At 46.0% G+C, this 23,285-nt stretch overlaps 1 protein-coding gene across 2 annotated transcripts; it reads left to right on the forward strand.

Moving 5' to 3' along the window:
* Positions 1 to 299: 299 nt before the first annotated feature.
* Positions 300 to 21,788, forward strand: IL2RB (interleukin 2 receptor subunit beta). 2 transcript variants are annotated; one of them, XM_065743012.1, is made up of 10 exons: positions 300 to 339; positions 9,698 to 9,795; positions 10,089 to 10,215; positions 11,804 to 11,927; positions 13,080 to 13,188; positions 14,122 to 14,270; positions 14,962 to 15,133; positions 17,334 to 17,430; positions 19,234 to 19,318; positions 20,985 to 21,788. In XM_065743012.1, the coding sequence occupies exons 2-10, from the start codon at positions 9,714 to 9,716 to the stop codon at positions 21,786 to 21,788; spliced, it is 1,749 nt and encodes a 582-aa protein (XP_065599084.1). In that variant the 5' UTR covers positions 300 to 339; positions 9,698 to 9,713. The 2 variants fall into 2 exon arrangements, with proteins under 2 accessions (XP_065599084.1, XP_065599083.1); XM_065743011.1 differs by lacking the exon at positions 300 to 339 and adding an exon at positions 8,470 to 8,540.
* The last annotated feature ends 1,497 nt before the right edge of the window (positions 21,789 to 23,285 follow it).

Genomic DNA, 23,285 nt, shown 5'->3' on the forward strand with positions numbered 1-23,285 from the left:
CAAGAGAGGGGGAAGGAGAAGAGCTGCTGCACTGGGCTGCCAGCATCGTTTCCAAGATGGAAGAGGGATAAAAGCCTCAAAGCAGTCCTTCTCCACAGCTCTCTCCATGCACTGAGAACCTCTGATGGAGGAACCTGCTTCTTGCAAAGAAAGAAAGGAGGGATCCTTGCTGATGGTTGTAAAGAAAGATGGTCATAAAAATGCATTGGTGCTCCCGTCCTTGAAAAATAGAGGTAATGGTGCACGTTTTCCTTAGATTTCAGGTCTCAGCTGCAGAGCTGTGACCAAGGGATGGGACCCTGGTGCCTACACACGTGCTGTCCTTGGGCTTTTTCCAGGGTAAGCATTCAACTGGAGCCAAGTGCTGGATCCCCTTCGTGTGTCTCCTGTTGGCTGCAGCTGTGAATGTGCATTTGCCAGTGTGAATGCATGCACAGGTGCAGGCAATAGGCATTCCCCCTCAGGCCTTCTCCACAGCCCTGCAGCACAGCACCCTGCCCGAAGCAGCCTTCCCAGCCCAGTGCTGGCTGCAACAGCTGTCACTGCTCTTATGAGCTGAAGAGAGAGGGAGAACTATTAACCGCTTCAGTGCTCTGTGTACTTTTCTGCTTCTTTTGCATGAAGTGCTGGAACAAAGTTCTAAAGTGCCTTTCCCTCGTGTTCGTGCATAACCATTCTCAGCAACCAGAAGAGGAGGAAAGTGGCATTCTGCTCTTATCCTCCTCACAGGGAACCAAGTCCCATTTCCCCCAAGGCCTTCACATCCCATTTACAATATAGACACAATCAATGGGGCTAGTATGATGAGAGGTCCCTTGGTCTTCATATTCATAGCAACAAACCTGAAATCTCACATGTACTCTTTGTAACAAATGGATGGACTAGGTGACCTTTGTGGTCTTTTCAACCTTAATGATGCTATGATTCCGTGATTCTATCTTGCATGCAAAACCTTCAGGCTTCTCAGAGGCCACAGTGGGAAAAATAGCCATTTCCACACTACTTTTTTTTTTTCTACAAGTGATGATCCTGAAATGCTCACCAGGATTAGGTCAGTTTCTCAGTATCAAGAAGAAGGGACCAAATTTTCACATGGCGTGATAGTGGTAGAACAAGGGGTAATGGCTTTAAACTAAAAGAGAGGATATTTAGGATACGTGTTTGGAAGATATTCTTAACTCAGAGAGTGATGAGGCACTGGTTCAGGCTGCCCAGAGAAGCTCTGGTGCCCCATCACTGGAGGTTCAAGGCCAGGCTGGATGGGGCCCTGGGCATCCTAAGCATAGCAGCCCTGCCCATGGCAAGAAGTTGGAACTGTAAAATCTTCATGGGCCCTTCCAACCCTAGCCATTATATGATTCTGCGGAGACCTTTCTATGTTAGCTGTCCCAGACAGAAAATTGACTCTTCAGTTCTGTGTCACCGAAGTCTTTTCAAGCTGCAAAGGTGCTCTGCTACAGGTAATTTACACCAGGCATTCTGAGAGGAAAAGTCTGCAGAGAACCAGAGCCAGAAGTGGACTCTCGAGAAGTATGAGGAGCCCTGCAGGCTGACCTGTTCCACAAGGCAGAATGTCCATTGGGAGAGTGAGGTGCCATCCAGTCTTCGGTCACAAACCTGGACTTCACCTTTCCCTTTCACTCTGTTCTATAGGAACACTTGCTGTCGCAACTGCCTCTCTTACCAAATATTTCACTTCCCAAGGTGAGGAATAAGGATGAGGATATTCAGTAGCAAAGGAAGTTGAAGTGGCCTGAACCAGGGAAGTCACAGAGCAGGGCGAAAGTGTCTCTCCTGCCTAAACCCAGGGGAGGGACGGGATCACAATCCAGTGCACAGAGCAATAGGGAGACAGAAAGCAGATTCCAAACAGGTCTTTTTTTTTTTTTTCAATTCAGGCATGTTAATGACATTATAACAATTCATATTGTTGCAAATCAATAACCCCCAGAAGGGCTTAAGGAGGAATGGGGGGGTTGGCCTGTGGATGAGTATGACATCACCAAACTTACTTTAAAATAAACTCAACAATCTAATAAATCCCTTTCTAACTACTGCTCAGAGAGATGAAGAAAACAGAAAAGGAGCAAGGAGAGCTCTGAGCAGAATGGAGGCAATTGTAATAATTCCACTAGAGAAGGAAGGGAAATGAGAGGAAGCCCTGCTAATCACAGCACCTGAGGGTTTATTCCCAAGAATCTCCTGGCACTATCATATATTGCCCTCAAGCAATTGTGAATGTAAAATAGATCTCTGAATTCTTCTCAATTTATTATGTCTGGAAGCCATTATTGCTTCCTATTAGGCTTGTCAAGCATTTGCACACGAAGTTTTCCAACTTTAAATGGAGAGAGATTAACACCTTGACAAGCTACAAAACAAAATAGGGCTTTATATTCCAAGATTGTCCAAGTAACAAGGTAATAATCTACCCCAAGGCCAAGAGCAGTCACTGGTGCTGAATAGTAAACTGGTCAGTGGAATACTTGCTGATTGTGCTTGGGTACAGATCTGGCATAACACTGATCTCTGAATTCAGCTCTACATATTTCTAGATCATATAACTGGAGCAGATATCCTCCAGATGTTCTGGGATATCCCTCAGTACAGGTCTATTTGCAAGTTCACAAGTTGCTCCAGCCTTGCATCTTCAGCTTTTAATGCCAGGTTAACTTTCACAAACTTGCATACGCTCATTTTAATACTAGAACTAAATAATGTCCCTTCATACCTCGTCAAAGGACACCTGTTAGTCATGCAGGATCTAGCCCCTAGCTTGAGAATCTCAGTTCTTGAAGAAGTTGGGAAACACCTTTCAGACCCCTTTTTTTCTGCTGAGAAAATTGAGAGAGAGGATGTGAGAGCCATATAAATACGTCAGGAGTCCCATAAGTACGTCACCTTCCTTCCACTTCACACTGATGAGCTCTCCATCACAGGTGTCCCAGGTTAAGAACATCCATAGATGCAGATACCACAATTCAGCGGCCATTTGTCACAAGCTCTTCCCCCCATAGTGTGTCCATATGCTCAGAGAAGGGTACAGGGATTGGTGTTCTTTCAGATCACTGAGCCCAAGGGTGTAGAATCACACAATCACCGAATCATTAAGGTTGGAAAAGACCTCTAAGATCATCTAGTCCAGCTCCACCTACCACCAATATTGACCACTAAACCATGTCCCCGAGTTCCATAAGTGAGAGCATCTCATGACTGCTCCATGTTCATGAGTTTATGTTCAAATAGGCTAAGAGTGAAACTGCTTGAAAGTAGCATGCTTCCCCACCTCCCCCCCCCCCTCCCCATTCTTGTTTCTCTTCTCTGGGCCTGTGACCATCACCAATAGAGAGGGAAAGTGAACACTTCCTCCCACCTACAGCCTCAAACTTGTTGCATGTGAGAGCATCTGCAAATAACTCATCTTCCTATTTTTCTCCATGTTCTTCCACAGCCTACAGGACTAGAGAATCTCTCAAATGTTTTGTGTATTTCTTTGTATATCTGATGTCTTCTGCTTTTATCAGGCAGATCTATCTGGTCACCCTCTGTGGGACAAAAGTTGGACTTGCTGACCAGCATGGTGACTCCATTACGACTCCACCACTCTGTTACGAGTGGTGTCCCCCAAGGGTCAGTTTTGGGGCCCATCTTGTTTAATATCTTTATTGATGACCTAGACGAGGGAATTGAGTGTACCCTCAGTAAGTTTGCAGATGACACAAAGCTGGGAGGATGTGTCAAACTGCCTGAGGGTAGGGAGGCCCTTCAGAGGGATTTGGATAGGCTGAACAGCTGGGCTGAGCAGAATGGGATGAGGTTCAATAAGACCAAGTGCCGGGTCCTGCACTTTGGCCACAATAACCCCATGCAATGCTATAGGCTTGGGGCAGAATGGCTTGAAGAATGTAGAGAGGAAAAGGACCTGGGGGTGTTGGTTGATGCTCGGCTCAACATGAGCCGGCAGTGTGCCCAGGTGGCCAAGAAGGCCAACAGCATCCTGGCCTGTATTAGAAATAGTGTAGCCAGCAGGAGCAGGGAGGTGATCATCCCCCTGTACTCAGCTCTGGTACGGCCGCACCTCGAGTACTGTGTTCAGTTTTGGGCCCCTCACTACAAGAAGGACATTGAGGCCCTGGAGCGTGTTCAGAGAAGGGCAACAAAACTGGTGAGGGGTCTGGAGCACAAGTCTTATGAGGAGCGGCTGAGGGAGCTGGGATTGTTTAGTCTGGAGAAGAGGAGGCTCAGAGGAGACCTTATTGCACTCTACCACTTCCTGAAGGGGGGTTGTGGTGAGGAGGGGGTAGGCCTCTTCTCCCTGATAAGTAATGACAGGACGAGAGGGAATGGCCACAAGTTGCGCCAGGGAAGATTTAGATTAGACCTCAGGAAGCATTTCTTTTCTGAACGAGTGGTCAGGCACTGGAATGGCCTGCCTAGGGAGGTGGTTGAGGCACCATCCCTAGCGCTGTTCAAGAAGCGTTTAGATGAGGTGCTAAAGGACTTAATTTAGTAGTTGGGTAGAGATAGTGATAGGAGGATGGTTGGACTAGATGATCTTATAGGTCCTTTCCAACCTTATGAACTTATGAACTTATGAACTTATGAACATTGCAGTACATGATCCCAGAACTTAAATTCCATCATTTAAGTGCCTCTCCTCTTAAACGCAGTCATGTCAATGAACCTAAGGACAGCATCTAGCCTATAACAGAAGTATCACTAGGAATATTAGATCAGGGGGAACAAAAACAGTTTGATGCTTTAACATCAACCAAGGTTGCCATTTTGATACAAAGCAAAGCCTCTTATAGACTGGCAACGTGAACAAATTTGATAAAAAGATCACTGATACAATAAACAGTGGCTCCCCGCAGAGCCATTTTAACAGACGTTTTTCAGAGTAGAACCACAATTTAAGGGGAAGATAACAGCAGATATAGCTCAATGTTGTAGTTTTGAGAAGCGCTTGTATGTGTAGGGCAGGAAATTCGAAGTAAAGGTTAAGAGAACATTATTTGGAAAGTACCAGAAATAACTTTAAGAGCGTCTAGAGATCTTCACAATGTATCCTAGCAGAAAGCGAGCTTTGGTGGCCATCAAAGCCATCTCTGTCCGCATCCCCTCACCTACTGCTGAGTCTTCACCCTTCCCACCACTCAGTTTAAGAGGACCACAGGGAAAGGACACTGAGATGGACCTTCGGAGCTCTCCACCAAATTTGTCCCTGGTGAGTCGGATGATTTGTAAACCACAAGTAAGGCATCCAGTGAGCCTGGGACCTCAGCTCCAGGTGAGAGCTAGCAAAGGGAAGCGATGTGCCTATCCTAACCAGCTAGTGAGCCGATAAATTGTGCCATACTTCCTCACTTCACACTTCTTCGCTGTCTCTGTATTTAGTGAAAGCATTCCCCTGTCCACCCTGAAGAGTCACTCAGCAGACGTGCAACTGAAAATGAGAAGCTTCATCAGCACCACTCTTCTCTAATGAAAGCAGAAGGGAGGCAAAAGATCAGCCTGTTTCAGCCTTGAGGGCTGGAAAAAACTTGCATTGTTTATGACACACTTATCTGGCCCAAACAACGCCTTTAACCAAACCTCCAACTGCACACTTTTACCTGACACTTTAACGCTGCACAGCTGAGCTGATGGGTGAGCTTGCATGCCTCGGTCACCATTGCAAGGACAGGAAGGCAATCACTAGAACACCTCACACTGATGGTGTGGTTTGGCTTTTTTAAATTGCAAATGGCACCGTTCCTGTCAATGTAAAGGAGTTAAAAAGGGCCCAAGTCTCAGTGTTGTAAGCAATCAAATATGAAAACTATGTATCATGTAAGGTCTGGGCACAGCCCTTTCTTCCTACTCCATGAAGTTGTTGTTTTTATATATATTCGACGTGTTTCCAGCAGAAATTAACGGCACTAAGGCAGTCTGTGTGTTCATGCATGGGTATTTTCTGTTAGATGATCGGTCAGACCATTCTTCCTTCCCCCACAGTTTTGGAAAAAATCAATCAGTTTCTGCTTCTTACACATTAAAACAAAAACAAAATACCAAGGAAATCAGTGAGGTTTTCTTTGCTTGATTAGCTGCATAATAAAACTTGTGCTTTATGCTCTTTCTTTCCCAAAGTGAAGGAAGCTGCAAATTTTTTTGTCTGAAGGATAAATGAGTAAAATGGTAGTAACCATGAATACTGCATTGCAGCTGCAGAGCTGGTGACACCAAGAAGTTAGTCACAGAGCACATCATTGAAAGACTTCGACACCAGAGTAGCTGCACTCGTGCTAAGAGTTCCTGGGAAATGCTGCGTCTTGATCATCAGTACCAGGAGAATCTTCTGTCTGGATGTGGTGTAGAAAGGCCCTGAAAGCCAGGAGTCTATTTGAGGAGAAGCTCTCAGCAGTTGCCATGCATTGGGCCCAATGGCTGTCCCCTACACTCCTGGGACTCATAGGATCACAGCCAATTCTCTGGGAACTGTAGATCTGATTTGAACAGGTGCTGATAGAAGTGCTAAGAGATGCTCAAAGTCTCAAGGCACCCTTTCCTCGTCCAGCCCTCAACCCTGGTGGGAGCATTCAAGGTGCAACTTGTACAGTCCGTAAAAACAAGGGCAAGCAAGCGTACAGCCCATCCTCATTCATTTTCCTCTTCAATGGGGGCTGGATGGTCAGATTCCCCAGTTTCTCTTGGAAGGTGGCCATATCTTGCCAGTCTTCAGATAGTCAGCAAGAGTATCCAGATGAAACCTCTGAGACACCTGGACCATGTCAAGCATGGTGAGGAGAGAGTTGTTGTGCTTTAGACCACTGCAAGTGAGTGCTTGATGCTGAGTTGCAGTCTGAACTGAAATACTCTGCCAGAAATGGCTTTCAGTATCCAGCATTGCAACTTCCTTCAAAATGGCTCTGTCTTTGCTTTCAAATCACTGTTTTGCTCCAACATTCTCTCTTCTTAAGATCTAATATCTTCTTAGACCCGCTCTCTGGGCTGTATTGCCCGTGACTAAAAAACCTATCCTCCTCCCACACCCTTTTTCCACTATCTGAAACCAACATCCCTTTGTTGTTACAGGAGGCCCCATCCTCTGAGTTTACTTAGTCCTCAAAAAGGAGCTGCCTGGGGACCTGGGATTTGTAACTTTCAGTCAGGAAAACCTGCTGGCAGACATGTGCCTTGGTCTTGAGCTGCTCTGGGAAAGAAGGGTGAGGAGCAGGGAGCACGGTGACCACTGTGTGCACAGAGGAAGATTCTTATCTTCCTACCACACACCAGTGGCCATCTTTGTACTGTCCAGACCAGACAGGAAATGTGAGGTGCTGTATTTCAGAGAATTCTATTTGTGTATGGAAAAAGAGAGATGTGTGGGGTCACACATGTGCAAGTTTGTTTATGAGCCAGGCAACTAGTGGGCCTATGGGTTGGTGTTTATGCATCTGGATTGGCTTGGGAGAGCAAGCTATGTTGGGAAGATCACCGTGGTAAAAGGCTTTTTTAATACTGCCCGTGGTAAAAGGCTTTTTTATTACTAACTGTTCCCTGGAGAACTGTCGGGGGCACATTTAACCTTAGAAGAAAATTGATGTATTTTTTGTATCCCTCTGTCCTGCTGACTGCACAAGCCATGTGAAGCAGGCACTGCAGCAGGGGGAAGTGTAGCCTGGCTGAACCAACTGAAAGGTTCAACTCAGAGGGAAGGCTTTTTCCTTCTATAGAGTGAGTGGGGTGTTTTGCTGGGTAGGAACACTGGAAGACAGGTGTTCCTGTGGTGTCACACCATCTGAAGGGTGAGGGTGGTGCTGCCAGCTTGCTCAGCCACAGCGCTGCCCTTGTTCCACTCCAGCTCTGACCCAGGATGGATCTGGGACACTGGTGGCAAGGCTGGTTTCGTTCTGTTGCTGCTTACTTGAGCTATTTTTCACTAAGTGGTTCATTTTGTATTTCTACAGCAGAGTGACTCCTTCCTCAGTTTCAAATTGACCTGTGCATATATGTGGACCCTGAAAGTGAGCCTCTCTGGGTATCTGAAAGAGGAAGTTATGGGTCACTGGATGGTGTTTGGAGAGGACAGGTCTTTCTCCCTCTCTTTTACTTCCCAGTAGTAGTTACAAACTGGGCCCTAGTATATCTGAGCTTTGCGAGCTAATACCTGTTTCTCCACCCTTGTTTCTGCACCTATTGCTTTACCAGCAGGAAGTAGGACGTGGTTTGGGGCTTTTTATTCTCGGCCTCGCTAGCCTTTTCGATACTTTGGGGCCTCATCTCATTCTGACAAGGCAAGCAAGCAGCAGCTTCCTGTGCAAGGTGAGAGGGAGCAGACAAAGACTGATCACACACGAGAGGAACAGATCCGCAGCAGACGTGCCCCTCTCCTCTCATGCCAGCAGCGCTGGCTGGTGGGTGGATGTGCTCTGAGAAGAGCTTCCCCCCAGCCCCTCTCCCTGCTCCCTGCTTCCCTCCCAGCTGGGTCAACAGCATCTGCATCCATCCGTCCTCGCGACCCCATCCCTGGAGCACCGGGTGCCTGGATCTGGAAGGTAATGCAGGCGATGCCAGCTCTGTCCCACACGGGGGTGGCTGATCTGAGAAGCGTCTTGGAAGGAGTTTCAGTCTGACAAGCTGGTTTTTGTTGTCGGGGAGGGCTGAGTGCATATTTATCTCTGTCTTTCCACAATCCTCTCAAATCATACCCCGCATCTCAAAATGACATTGTCTGGTTTCTGTCTTTCCCTTTCTCTCCCCATTTGTCTATGATTGTGTTGTCATCCTGTTTTTCTTCTTCTGATCCTAATCGTTTATCACAACTGGAATCTATAGCATGCCTCATGCCAGCCTTTTAAAAAAAACCCAGCTCCCACTTCCCTAGTAGGGTTCAGCAGGGCTCTGCCTTGTGCCCAGACCTGCCTGTGTGTAGAAGTGAGGATGGTCCCTTCTCCTGCAGGCAGTGTCAGATTTTGAGGTACAGGTGTGCAGGTAAAGGGGGAGAGGGGGATGCTCACTTGAGAAGCTTATAAGCCCCATGTGTTGGGATTGGCTGCAGAGGATTTGCAGAGGTTACCTAATTGCAAAGCCTAAATTTTCTGCTATACCTGAAAGCACACCTCCTTTCAAGGAAGTACAGGGTCTGATTGGCAAGGATGGTGCGTAATTTATGTGCAACTGTCATATTTTATGGTATGGTATATCTTTGCCTTTCCAGAACTGGGTAAACCTCCCTGATTTTATCATTTTCCCTATCCCAAGCTAGCCACTCAAAATCTTTCTCCCAAGCCAACTTCTGGTAGTTGCAGCCTTCTCATTCAGCAGACTCCTAGTGACTTCAGTCCCAGGGCTTACCAAAAAAAGCCTCATGCAGCCACGGCAGCACTCTCTACCTGAGTCAGCAGCAGCCTGAAACAGAGTGTGCAGGGCACTGTGCGCTCACACACATTTCCAGAAGACATCAACTCTGCAAACAGCCCATCTGCGTTGCTCTGTGGATGGTTTCAGTGCTGAGCAAAGCACCCCAAGGCAGGAAAACAATGAGATGCTGAGGAAAAAGCAGACCGGAGTGGAAGGGATATGAGTTTCTGAGCGTGGAAGACGAACACACTGGTTTTGAGCTCTGGGAGAGTGGATACCCAATGTGAGATGACAGCTTCTTAATTAGCACTCCTGAATGAGGTTGTGTGTGGGGGGGTCTTCTCTCTTTCAGTGTGCTCCCAGAACAGATGAATCCCTCCTCATTGCCTCTGCACCACCTCTGGCTGCTCAGCCTGATTCCTCTCTCATTGGCATCGGACTCCAAGCAAGGTAAGAAATGATCTCCTGTGTTGGTGTCATTGTTGAGTAATGCCCACATTTTAACATACAACCAGAGGAGGCTGCATTAATGAAAGAGCTTTTAGGACTCCATCCTCCAAGGGCAGAGAGCAGCCAGAGGAGCGAGTAGCTCTGTCTTTTTTACCTGGAGACATCTATCCGACTGAGGAGTCTGTCTGCAGTTTGGGATGGGGCAAGATTGTCTGGGGTCAGCGGTTGCTGCTTAATGCCAAAAGTCATTGCTAATTCAACCACAATGTTGTCCATCTCTTCCTTGCTGACAGGCAACTCCAGTCTCACTTGTTGGTATGACTCGAGGGCAGCTCTCCTTTGCGACTGGAACTCAGGCAGGGACCTTGCTGATGCACCGTGCAATCTGACGATTTTGTCAAAGTATGAATTCTGTGACAGGTGGGTGACTGGGAAGGCTGAGGGAAGACAATGCTTTGAATGAAAAGTCTCCTGGAGAGTACATCAATGTAGGCTCCCTCTAACAAAGTCCAGTGTGGTAGAGTCTCACAGATGAAGGGTTTGCTTTTGAAATCAGTCTGTCTCTGACCCAAGGTGACCTGAGATGTTGGTCACTGCTCAGTGTTTGTCATCGGAGGGTCCCAAACTGCCTAGTACTGCTTATATCCTAACTCCATAATTCTGTCCTTCATTTTCCAAAAATCCTTCTCTAGTAGCAGCCCTCTGTACTGAAGGCCACTTTCAACAGAACGAGAGGGTATGCAAAGACAGGGAGTGGAAGGTGGAATTAAAGTTATATAGGGACCTTCTGCTCATTGCCAGAGTGAGCTGGACATGACAGGAAAGTTGCATACTGAGCAACAGTGAGAGAAGGAATGTATCGTTCCCCTGCCATTTTTCTTCCCTGGCCCTTATGCCCCTCTGAGTCAGTGATGCCCCAGAGAAGGGCAAAAAATCTGTGAGGGATCTGCAGCACAAGTCTTGTGGGGAGTGGCTGAGGGAACTGAGGTTGTTCAGACTGGAGAAGAGGAGGTCCAGGGAGACTTCATCACTCTCTGCAATGACCTGTAAGGAGGTTGTGGTGAGGTGGCCTCTTCTCCCAAGTAACAGCAATAGGATGAGAGGGAATGACCATAAGCTGTGCTAGGTTCAGTTTGGACATTAGGGAAACTTTCTTCTCAGATGGAGTGGTGCTGCACTGGCATAGGCTGCCTGCCTGGGGGGGTGCTAGAGTCTTCATCTTTGGAGGTGCTCAAGAACTGTGGATGTGGCACTGAGGGACATGGTCAGTGGGCACGGTGGGGATGGAATGATGGTCAGACTAGATTATCTTAGAGATCTTTTCCAACTTTAATGATTCTATGATGTTTTCCTCTCCCAAGTATCTCCCAGAGGAGGGGTAGTTATGCAGCCAGTTCTGCAGCAGGGGCTGGGCTGTTTCTCTGGTCTCCAAGTGTGACATTTTCAGTTAAAATTGTTACTGGTCTACCCAGGAATTCCCTGGGTGCCTGTCATAAGAAAAGTCCAGTGTGGTTCTGACATGGGTAGATTGTCTTGACTGTCAGTAGAAATGTCTCCAATGGGGTGAGATAGGCAAACACATTCTGAGGCTGGGTACATGGACTTTGACAACCAAACATGTCTTTGCCCCTGTGGCATACATTTCTGGCTGGCTGGGATGTGACCTGGTTCAGAAGATACCTCCCACCTGGTATCTGAGCTGCTATAGGGCTGTCAGTGGCTTGAAAGAGATTAGTAAAACCCTAGAGGGGCTGAAACTGGCAACTGTCTCCCAAATCAATAGGTAGCAGAGGATATAGACAGAAAATTGAAAGGCTCCTATTATCTTTGGTTTTTGGTATCTGGGATGAATTCATTCTCCATGTGTCAGCACATTAAACTTGACTGAATGATGCTGTGGGGAGGGAAAGAGGGAGTATATCTTAACTGTAAGCTGTTCAGTGCAACATACTTTAAAAGGCCTTTAATGTCAGATAAAATCTGACTACATATAAAACCAACTCCCCAGCTCACTGGAATTCTCCTACTTAAAACTCAGGTCAAATAAAAAATCTGAGCACTGTGTGTTACCCAAGGCAGAACACATGAGTGGACTGAGGAGATGCATCAAGATTTTCAGCAAAGACTATAATGTGAGTAATTCCTCTATGGTGTCCTGGTTAATGATAAGGATGGTATGTCAATTTTAGGAATATAAACTGTGACTCTCATGAGCACTATACATTGCCCAAGCCTAACCAGTTTTGGGCTTGGACTTGTTGTATGTTGCCCTTTGTGGGGACCGGCTTCATTGTGAGCTGAGTCATGATGCCCTGACTTGTGCAGAAGTGCAGAGTAGATTGTGTGCGGAGTCCCATGTCATATTTATCTAGGTTTGGCCCCCATCTCTTCCTCTGATGAGGAATGACCAGGATCTCTAAGGTTACCTCTAGAACTTATCTTCCTTGACGAATTCAGTGCCATTTTCCAAATTATTAACTGCTGTGGAACCTGGTAAAATGTGCCACATGCAAGATGCAACAGCAGTACATCAATGAAACCAATATTGATACAATTCTTCTACTTACCATTCGTTATTTAAATCAGTCTCTTTTTCAGGCTTATTGGGTACTTCCCTCAGTCATATCCAGAAATCACTGTAATTTCTGTGTTTTCAGAAAGAAAAAATAGAAGAGCTAATTCCCTTTATTGGCTAAGTCACAATGAGTTCTGACAACAGCCAAGTTTTTTTACTTTCACACATTGTACGTGAAAACAAACTGTAGGACTAGTAAACAACTCCATAAACTATTCTTTCAAACACGTTTTCTTTCTAATCAAGCTGTTTTTCCCATTTCTTATTTAACACTGTGTGATATACATAGCCCTTTTGTACCACTGTAGAAATAGGTTCTATCAGTTCAAGAGTTCTACTCATTTCAAGAGTAAAATTGAATACCAATATTATCTCAGTCATGAACATGAAGTATTTTGGTCAAAATATTTTATCTCAACAAATGTCACTTGCTGAAAGTAACTTTTTCCTGCTTAGTCAGCACACACAGCAATCCTAGCAAAATACCATACCAAAATATTTTGTGCCCTGCTTTTCAGTGAGAAACAAGAAAAGATGAGTATAGATTTTTGTTTCCTCTACTCAAAACTGAAGCTTATGCTTTTCAAAACAAGTGTCACCCATACTTATTGTCAAGTATTTTTAATCCTCTTATATGCAGGCAATGCTTGGAAGTATCAATGGTTATTGATGCGGCTTTATTGTCACTAATGGTCAATTTTCATTGCAGATGCAGTGCTTCACTGCAGCGGATCATCTTACCATGTCTGTACACTGCCAGACTGGGGAGAATAGGTCTATACCTGCTCAACTGGAAGATTTCAGTCCACTTCAAAATAGTGAGTGCTCTTCTGTCTGGCAGTCCCTGAAGCTTCCCCATGAAGGGATACTCAGTTTCTCATCGCTGTCTACTCTCCTTCTGTTGCGCCTTGTACAACTAGCAAAGTTGTAGCAGTACACTGACTCCCACCCTCTGCTCATCTAACGGGCAGTGTCGCGCCAGCCACTTCCCATTCTGCTCTGTATCTGGTACACTGCTGAATGATAGTGCATTGGGATAGGAGTTTTGGCTTCAAACAGGCTATGACAGCTCTGCTGACTTTCTGAAAAATACGTGCTACAAGAAGGAGAGAAAGTCTTGCTGCTCTTCCCCTCCTACCAGGCATGTGCTTCCACTCTCTTTTAAGGCAGCTTTGGCAAGAATAAATCTGCTGACTTGATTCAACTCACTAATCCAGTAAAAAATCATCTTCTTAGTTCTTTTTTTTTTTTCCTGGATGTGTGAGTTTATTTGGCTTGAGAAAAAGTCCAGTGAAATTACTGCCATGTGAGTCACCAGAAGTCATGACTGGAATCAGGGACTGAGAAGATTCACCCCAGACAGCCTGTATAACTCCTGTCCCCATGGCTTTAGTTCTCTGAAAGAGCAGCTAGGGAGAAGCTGTCATCCCAACCATGCTCCTTTCCTGTCCATACAACTGCCTTGTGGATTACCCCATGTGATAGGATGTAGGCCACGAGATTGCACTGAATGCAGTGGCCATTCTCCCAGGCTACTGGAAGAACTGCCTTTACTATAGCCCCGGGCCTTTTGTCATCAGTGACAGTGAATAAGAAGGATGAACAGAGAGAAAAAACTCCCTGAGTATCTCACCCAGTCATGGTTGGCTCTGTGAGCCTATGCACCACCCTAGCTGCCATGGTGTGTGCCATTGTAGCTGAGTAAAAGCCAGAGAATGCACTGTTGACATTCCCACTCTCTGTCTTTCCAGTAAAACTGTGGCCTCCAGGAGATCTTCAGCTGTTTAGCAAAGCTAAAAATACCTACAACTTAACGTGGAGCCTGAATATTTCCTCTCACTACTTGAACGGGAAACGAGAATACGAAGTACGGTACCGAACCACAAGTCAGCCGTGGGAGGTGAGTACAGGGTAGAGCACTGGGACTAGACACCATACAAAACCTGGTCTTCCTTACATCATCTAGGAACTTCCTCTCAGGATGAAACAAGTTATAGTGTGGAGAATGGCTTCAAGTTGCACCGGTAGAAGTTCCAGCTGGATATTAGGAAAAAACATTGTCTCAGAAAGAGCAATGCTGCAATGGCCAGGCTGCCCAGGGAGGTGCTGGGATCACCCTGGAGGTGCTCAAGAATTGTGTGAATGTGGCACAGAGAAACGTGGTTAGTGGGCATGGTGGGGGTGGGCTGATAGTTGGATTTGATGATCCTAGTTATCTTGTCCATCCTAATTGATTCTATGATTCTGTGGAGAGGGGTTTGCCTCCCCTCTCCCTTTCATGTGTGTCATCTGCTGCCAGCATGCAGTAATGACATGGAAACAGATGGGAAGTTTATTTTACTTGGTGCTGTCTCAAAAGAAATCCAGGTAGCTCCAGGCCAAACCTGAAATGATGAGAAATACAAAGCAACAAACAGGTATCCTCTGGGATGAAAAATGTAAAGTGAAGACTTGTCCTCCAGTGCAAATAGGCAGTGCACAAAGTGGAGGAATCTGAGATGGGTCCTCTCTGAGGGCCTTGGAAAGAACGAATCTATGAGGCTAAGCCACAGCAGGATGCTAGGGATGCTGTAATTTTGCCCTCATTTCAGGAGGCCAAGACCTTCATCATTAAGCAGGACCAGATGTGGGTACCTTTTGAAAGACTCTCCCCCAACATGAAGTATGAGGCAGTCGTCCGTGTAAAGCCAGGTGCCTCAAGCACCTGCAGAGGTGTGTGGAGTGACTGGAGCAAGACAGTACTGTGGAGCACACATGCTGAAGGTAAGGATCAGAGTCAGGCAGCTTGACGTGGAGGAGAAAGAGGGGACTCAGGTAAAACAGCAGGCCCAAGGCAGGAGGCCCAAAGTGAGCTGAAAATCTTGAAGAAGAGAGGAATGAAGGATTGCATTAACTGAAGAACAATGAGAAAATTAGAAACTGTCTGTTCCTTCTAATCTATCAGTCAGGCTTTCTCAACAGGCCTTAAGCACTTGCATGTGTGTAAGTCCCATCCAAAAAGCTCTGCTGAGCATTGCACTAGTCGTTACAATGAACCACAGCATGGTGGATACCTACAGGCTTGAAATATAGTGCCCTGAGCAAGCCTCCTTTGGTGAGTCATGGGCTGTGGTCTCTGCCACATCTTTCCTGGAAAACAAGCTGCTAGAGGTTATTCCTCTTCACGTCACCCTGCTCTGTCCCTGCCCAGTCCCTCTCTGTTGTGCCTGGTGCTGATATAAACACAGGAGCTATGTTTAGAAAGGGCATTGCGTTGCTGTGGCGATCAAATTTTGACAGTGTGTGATGTCAATGAACAGGATACAGTCGCAACCAGTTGTCATAGCAACCAAGACCCAAAGATAACCAGGGTACCAAAGGCAGAGAAGACAAAGTGATCTGAGTAGCATCTCAAGGACAGGCAAAGAAAGGGCTTTCTAAAACTGTCTCCTTTCATGTCTCTCTGCTTCCCCACGTGTGCTCCAAAGGAGCTCTGCAGGTGTAGAGCAAGGGGCCCTAGGGATGGAGGGAGATGGGGGTGGCAAGCAGAGGACCCAGGCACCAGAACAACATGACCTATCAAAGGTGCCTTGGGGAGATGTGTGAAAGAGGCAGATTAAAAAAGTTGGAGATGATGCCAGAAAAGGTTGAGGAGTGCTGGCAGAGCTAGTAATGAAGAAATTCAGTCACTTTGTCCTATCCCTACAATTTAAGTATCAGAATTAGCATGTGTTGGAAAACTGTAGCCTTCTTAAAGCTTTTTTCCAGATATCCAAAGAAAGAGGCTAAGCCCTTGACCCCAACCTTGTCCATCCTTGGCTCTACTGCCCTCTTGTCATGGTTTTATGATTTTTGGTACTGGTATTCCACATCATAACATCATGTAGTGCATTTAGAGTTAAAGAGTTAATGCTCCAGCTCCGTGGACCATCGATAGTTCCAGGTATGCCTGTCTCAGAAGAGAAGAAGAACTCTATTCCCCAGAGGACTTTGTGATGCTTTGCGTTCTTACGTGTTTACGCTCAGAGGGAAAGATAAAAACTGTCTGTGGTCACGGGACTCTCTCTTCCCTTCGGGACCGAGCTCGGCAGTGGGTGTTTGTTGCAGCCGTCCGCCTTCAGCGTTAGCGTAAGGCCTTCGGTTTATCAGACACTCTCTCTCTTGCTCATTTTATTTGATTCATTTGCCTCAATTCCAATTATATTATATTATATTGTGTTATTTTTCCTTTCTGATATCTATTTAGTAAAATAGCTTTCCTCCTCAGATCGTTGCCGCTGTTTTGTTCCTAGGCCCATCTCCCTTCTCCTTTTCCCTTTTCCCCCTTCCCCTTCCCCGGGGTGTGGGCCCGTGGGTCCCCTGCCTAAATTGTCACGGTACCGGGTCAAACTGTCCTGCAAACCGTGACACCTCTAACCCAGACCCATGAACCCCATGACTCTATTTCCCCAAAGACTCATAATGCTGTTTGAATTCCCCAACCCCTCTTAAACTGATTTTAGGACTCCCTGCTTCATTTTGCAATGAATCAGGCAGGATGTTGAGCTCTTTTACTAGTGGACTGTGGCACCTCATCTGTGGCAGTCCTTGGCTGCGGTGCTGTTCTTAAGAGGGAGTTCCAGCTGTTCAGCAAGAATTATCTATTAAACCTAGCTAAGCAGACATTGAAACCCATCTCAGCTCAAAGGCATCCTATGCAACAGAGAACAACTCGTTTATTTGACCTATGCACTCTATTCTGTTCTTTTCAATTCCATCCCATCCTATCCCATTTCATTATAATTATATTGTATTATATTACATTGCATTATACTATAATTAGTATATTGTACTGTATTATTATAATTATCAACACATCATATAATAATTACATGGAAAGACCCAGTTTGATGAGTCTGAATAGCCATGGAACTGCTGCAGCTCCAGCCTCCAAAACCCTGGCTAAATTTCCATTGCAATTCTGTCTTTGTCTTCTATCCTGCAGGAACATCCGGGCCAGTCCTGCCAGCTATTATAGTGAGCACATGCATCTTTGTGATCGTTGGGACTGCCTTCCTTATAAACTTACGGACTCCAAGATGGTAAATGAGAATCAGTTTTTCTGTCTGTTCCTTCTCTGCTCTATATTGTGTGTCTTCTCATATTCTGGTTTATTTTTTAATGAGCATTACTCAGCATTCAGAGAGACTCAAATATATTGTTCGTATCTCAGCATTTTGAGGCTGACATTTGTCTGGGTAGATCACCACTCAAGATGACGCTGTGTTACAAACACTGTCATTCTGAGCCATGTTGCTGAGACCTGATGCCACAGCCTGGCTGAATTGAAAACAGCTACCTCAGCACTTCTGCTGCCCATGAGTTAGAGCAATATTTTCCAGCAGAAAAAAATAACAGGTCACTGGGTTGGGCACTCTCAGCAGATGGGACAAAGAAGGCCAGATGCATTGATCTTCTCACTTAAATATTCCAGCACAATCCCTGCGAGGATGACTGATAACTGGTCTCTAAAAGTACAGTTCATCTTCTCCCTGGTCTATGCAGTCCTGATGTGTATCACCACATGCTGGTAAACATCTACATGATATTTCAAATATCACTCCCTTTTGCCAGCAGACATGGCTTTCAGTTAGGGCTGAAAATGGCTCTCAAGGTTACCCAGTGCAATAATACAGAGTGACCTGTCATCATAGTGAGATTAGAAATGGCTTCAGGTTTTCTCTTCTCAGGACACGAACAGAGAAACAAGGCACTGATCCTAGAATCATAGAATCATTAAGGTTGGAAAAGACCTCTAAGATCACCCATTCCAACCACCAGCCCATCCCCTCCATGCCCACTGACCACATCCTCAGTGCCACATCCACACAGTTCTGGAACACCTCCAGGGACAGTGGCTACACCACCTCCCTGGGCAGCCTGTGCCACTGCAGCACCAAATGGTACTGGTGACAGAAATGTTCTCAGGGAAAAAAGCAGCAGAGGTTGGGATGGTTTCTTTGTAAGGAAAGGAGAAAGATATTAACATGAGATGGACACAAGTAAAATCACTGCTCACTGTGCTCTGCCTCAAATCACAACAAAAAGTTGAGGAAGGACAAGCTACATGGCACACAGTGAGACAAAAAGGCCTATCTCCACAGAGTGTAATTAACTTGTGGGATTGGATGAAGGATAATGCTGAGGTAAGATGCAAGGAAGGATTAGACATGCATGAATAAAAATAGCATCTGCAGTGATGTAAGTTTATATTCAAGTGACGCTAGTTTATATTTAAAAACTAGCAAATTCTCAAGCTTCAGAGAGTGTACTGATTGCCTCCAGAGGTCAGAAGAGTCTCTTCTCTGAGCATCCCGCAGCAAAGCACCAGCATTATGCTGGCAGGATCAGCCAACCTCTCAGAGGGACCAAGGAGCAGATGAGATCACTTCATGCTGCCTCAATTGACAACACACTGTTTCCAGTAAAGCGGAGGTTGTTCTGTTGTTGTATGGCATGCTCACAAGGCCTTGCATATCCATTAAGTTCCAGCTGTCTCACACAGCAAGATCCTGCTCATGCCATGTGGTCCTCTGAGTTACTATGGTGTGAACAAACAAAGAGGGGGATAACTCACAGTAGCTAGGCCACAGAAACAAAAGAGATCTGTTCAGACCTATAAATGAGCAGAGGGCAATGGAAATGCTAAGCTGATGACCAAGGTAGAGAAGGCTGTAAACTGGTGGTTGTGAGCCTTTGGGATCACTCTTATTCTTCACCTTTCCCCCACACCAAGGTAGTAACCATGAGCTGCAATGCAATGAAATGCTCATCTACCACCACAGCACCAGAGAGGTTAGGATCAGGCCCTGCTTCATTTCTCAATCTCCTTCTCTCTTCTCAAGGTTTAAGAAGATCCTGAAGATTCACATCCCAGATCCTGAGAAGTTCTTTCCCCCACTCATCTCTGTTCATGGAGGTGACATTCAGGTATGGGAAGGATCCAGATGGTTATTAGGGAGAAATGAAGAAGGAGATGGATCAGTTGCACGTGCCTGGCACAGATATCAGGTGCTTGGACCTACGTGCACATATAACCCATGTGCCTACAGCACCAGATGCTGGGTTATCTGCTTGAGTTTTATTTTTTGACCTAAAACCTGATACTCAGTTGATGCATCTCTGATTTCAGAACTGAGAAACAGCAAACCACGCAAACCTCAGCACACTGCTCCCCTGACAGGACACCCTGAGAAAATACAAAGAACTTGTGGGAGGGAGCTTGGCCTCTCAGATCCCCTTCCAGCCTGCTTCTTGCCCTCTACCCATCCCAGACTGCCCAGCTCTTCACAGATTTTCTTCTTTTTCTCCCTTCTTCTGGCTGTGAGCTTCACCTCTGCTCTTGCTGTTAATTACTATCATTCTGGATGGTATTTAGCCATTTTCTACATTCTTCTTCCTTTTCCTTCCCCACCCCGTCTTTCTAATCTTTCTTCCTTTCCCAGTTTCTTCTTGAGTATGGGAAGATGCAAGGAGATAATTACCATTCTGTGCAGCATTAAAGGGAGCATCAGATGCAAGACATGGGAGGTGGTCCCATGAGCAGTCTCACTTTAAGAAGGATGGAGACAAAATGCAGAGGATCCATAGGACAGCAAAGCTTTGGAAAAGCCTAAGTGCAAAAACCCTTTGAAAGCTAAACTTAGAAGGGAACTGCAGAGAAAGTGCAGAGAAATTGCAGAGAAAGTGCAGAGAGGGAGTTGCAATGAGCATCAGAGTCACTTTCTCAGCGTTGAAAAAACTAGAAGAATTTGCTTTACTGACCATAAGTGAAATTCAGTTGGATATTATCAAAACCAAGTTATTTATAAGGATAATGGCTCATTCCAGGATGTAATTTGCAGTGAGTGTAGAAGTCCAGTCAAGTCACAATCAAATTGGAAGAGCAGTTCAGACAAAAAAGCTGCTGCATGCAACCATGTAGCAGTATTAAAAATTGGTTCAGCTTCTGGGAATAGATTGCATGAGATACAGCTGAGTACTTTTTTCTGTGTTTCCCCCTCCACCCCTCTTTCCAGTCCTGTCATTTTATCTTTTTTCTTTCACCTCCTCTTTTCTCTTCTCTTCTCTTCTCTTCTTTTCTCTTCTCTTCTCTTCTCTTCTCTTCTCTTCTCTTCTCTTCTCTTCTCTTCTCTTCTCTTCTCTTCTCTTCTCTTCTCTTCTCTTCTCTTCTCTTCTCTTCTCTTCTCTTCTCTTCTCTTCTCTTCTCTTCTCTTCTCTTCTCTTCTCTTCTCTTCTCTTCTCTTCTCTTCTCTTCTCTTCTCTTCTCTTCTCTTCTCTTCTTCACTATCCTCTATTCTTATCTCTCTTCCTTTCTCCTTACCTTTCCTTTCCTTTTAGTCTTCCATCCTCAATTACATACAGAAATCTCAAAACAGGTTTGCAAGATCTGCCCTTGATTTGATAGTGGCAGAAAGATATTGTACCTCTGAAACACTGCAATTGGGACATCACGGACATAGATTTCCCTCTCCTCAATTCCAATTTCTTGAACAAGGAAAAGGACACTTTATAGCTCAAAAGCAAAAGTTTTCTGTTCCTCACTGTGCTATACTTTGGACATAACAGTCTGTCTTCTGTGTTTCTTTCCCATCAGAAATGGCTCTCCTCCCCATTCTCCACATCTTCCATGTGCGTGAACAGCACAGCCCCAGAAATCTCAATGCTGGAGGTGATGCAGAAGAACGATCTGGAATCTCAGCTTTCCAAGGGAGCCCTGGAACCTGAGCCTCCCTTAGAAACCAGTGGGCACTCTCTGTCCAGCTGCTTCACCAACCAAGGCTACTTCTTCTTCCACCTCCCCAACTCCTTTGAGATTGAGCCATGTCAGGTCTACTTCACATATGAGCCTTTCACTCAGGAGAGCAATGGGAGTGAGAACAGCGAGACTTACCATGATCTCCCCTCCCCAGACCTCTGCACATTGGCAGAGGACATGCCAGTGTTGCCCTACAACTTTCTGCACTGTATAAATGGGATCCAGGGCTTCCGAAATAGCTCCTTTGTGGTGGAGACACAAGGTGAAGCCCAGCAGGCCAAGGCTTCCCTGTCAAGAGCAAGCACCTCACCAATACCAGTTCTGAGGCAGGATGAGCAGATGACTGACAGAGCTGCTTTACAACCCGCTGAGGCACCATGCCAGCTGGACACAGACTTTCCTGCCTCATCAGACCTGCATGACAGCAATACTTCTGATGTATCAAGTGGGAAAGCAGACCCTCCAATTGATCCCAGCACTCCTGCAGCACATGCTACCTCTTCCTTTTCTCAGCCTACAACTCTAAGGCAATGCCAGGATGAGGATCATTGCAGAACAGCCTTCTCCAGCCAAGTGCCAAACACTGGTGCCTACCTTTCTCTGAAGGACCTCCAAAGCCAATACAGCCTGTCAGGGATGTAATAAATCTGGTTAAAATTATAGTCTTAAGTTATGGAGCAATGTTGCCTGAAACCATACTTAGTAACAGAAACCAAGACGACTGGACCAAAACGGCTGGATCTGATTTCAATGGAACTGGACATTATCTGAGGAACTGAATGTTGTGAGAGAACTGAATGTTATGGAAACCTAATCTAAGGAATTGGATGTTATAGAAACTACTAAACAATGTAAACCGTGTGGTTATTAATCACTATAGCTTTTATGTAAGCTTCTTTTAACCAATCACGTAGCTAAAAGATTGTGTGCTGTAAACCTAATATTAGCAACCGAATAACTATATAAGCAGATATGTAGCCAACAATAAATCGAAGCTTATTCACATTGAATATGTGTATGCTTCCCCACGACACTCTGGGCTAACCCTGGGACAATTGCTGCAAACCTAGTTTGCAACATCTGGTGCCCGAACAGGGACCCTGAGTGCGTAGGTTTTGGACCAAAGCCTCTGCTGCTTTGCAGCAGAGAAGCTACGTAGGACCGGTTGACCACACAGCGGTACTGGCACAGCTGCAAAAAGCGGAAAAGCAGCGTAGCTTCGGTTGACCGCATAGCGAGACCGGCACGGGATCCCGGGGCTAAGCGACTGCGCAGCGCAATTTCTCCTCCTCAGAGTGCCTTTGTTCCTGCGGGACAGAACGGATGGAGAGAGAGGTAGCCCAAAATCTTTTATCATGCTTTTTAGAAAAGCAGGGAATTAGTGCTGGCACCCTTAAAGCAGTGCCAAATATTTTGGATTATGGGCGGACAGTGGGAGTTTTCTTGCATGCAGGGACATTGTTTAATATCGATCAGTGGCGTACCTTAGGTGACGTGCTGTGGGATCATGTTATTGATGACAGAAAGGAGGCGAAAAAGCTGATGAAGCCCTGGCGGGAGATTATTAATTGTATAAAGCGGCATAAGATTGAGCAGGAGGTAGCAGGGCAAGCAGCTGCTCAGTTGCATGGCGGAGCTGCCGCTGCGACTGGTCGAATTGAAGATCCCCCTCAACCGTCCCTAGGGATCCCTGTCCCTGTGCGGGTATCAGCGGTGCTGCCTACTGCACCAACAGCTGAGGACCCGGAGGCAGAACCTGATCTGTTTCCCCCAGAGGAGGGAAACGGGGATCTCCCACCACCACCACCGCCATTACCTCCTCCACCGTCGCTTTCAGGCGGCAGAGCGCGTAAAAGTGGACCCACTGCAGGTTCCCTTGCGCGACCTCACTGGGCAGAAATTGCTCGGCAAGCTGTGGAGCAAGGACACTCTGACGTGGCTGAAATAATTGGTCAGGCTTTTCCCATTCGGTACGACCCCACAGCAGATGGTGGAGCTCAAGGGGTTCATGTTCCTCTTGGTTGGAAAATGCTATTTCAATTGCGTTCTACAGTGTCAGAACATGGGTTACATAGTGAACCGGCTCGTCAATTATTAACTTATATATGGTCTAGCAGTGTGCTTGTTCCAGAGGATATA

Source organism: Cyrtonyx montezumae, unplaced genomic scaffold, assembly GCF_038088225.1.
Source record: "Cyrtonyx montezumae isolate F1298 unplaced genomic scaffold, pur_monq_1.0 scaffold_3, whole genome shotgun sequence".
In the NCBI taxonomy this organism is placed as follows: Eukaryota; Metazoa; Chordata; class Aves; order Galliformes; family Odontophoridae; genus Cyrtonyx; species Cyrtonyx montezumae.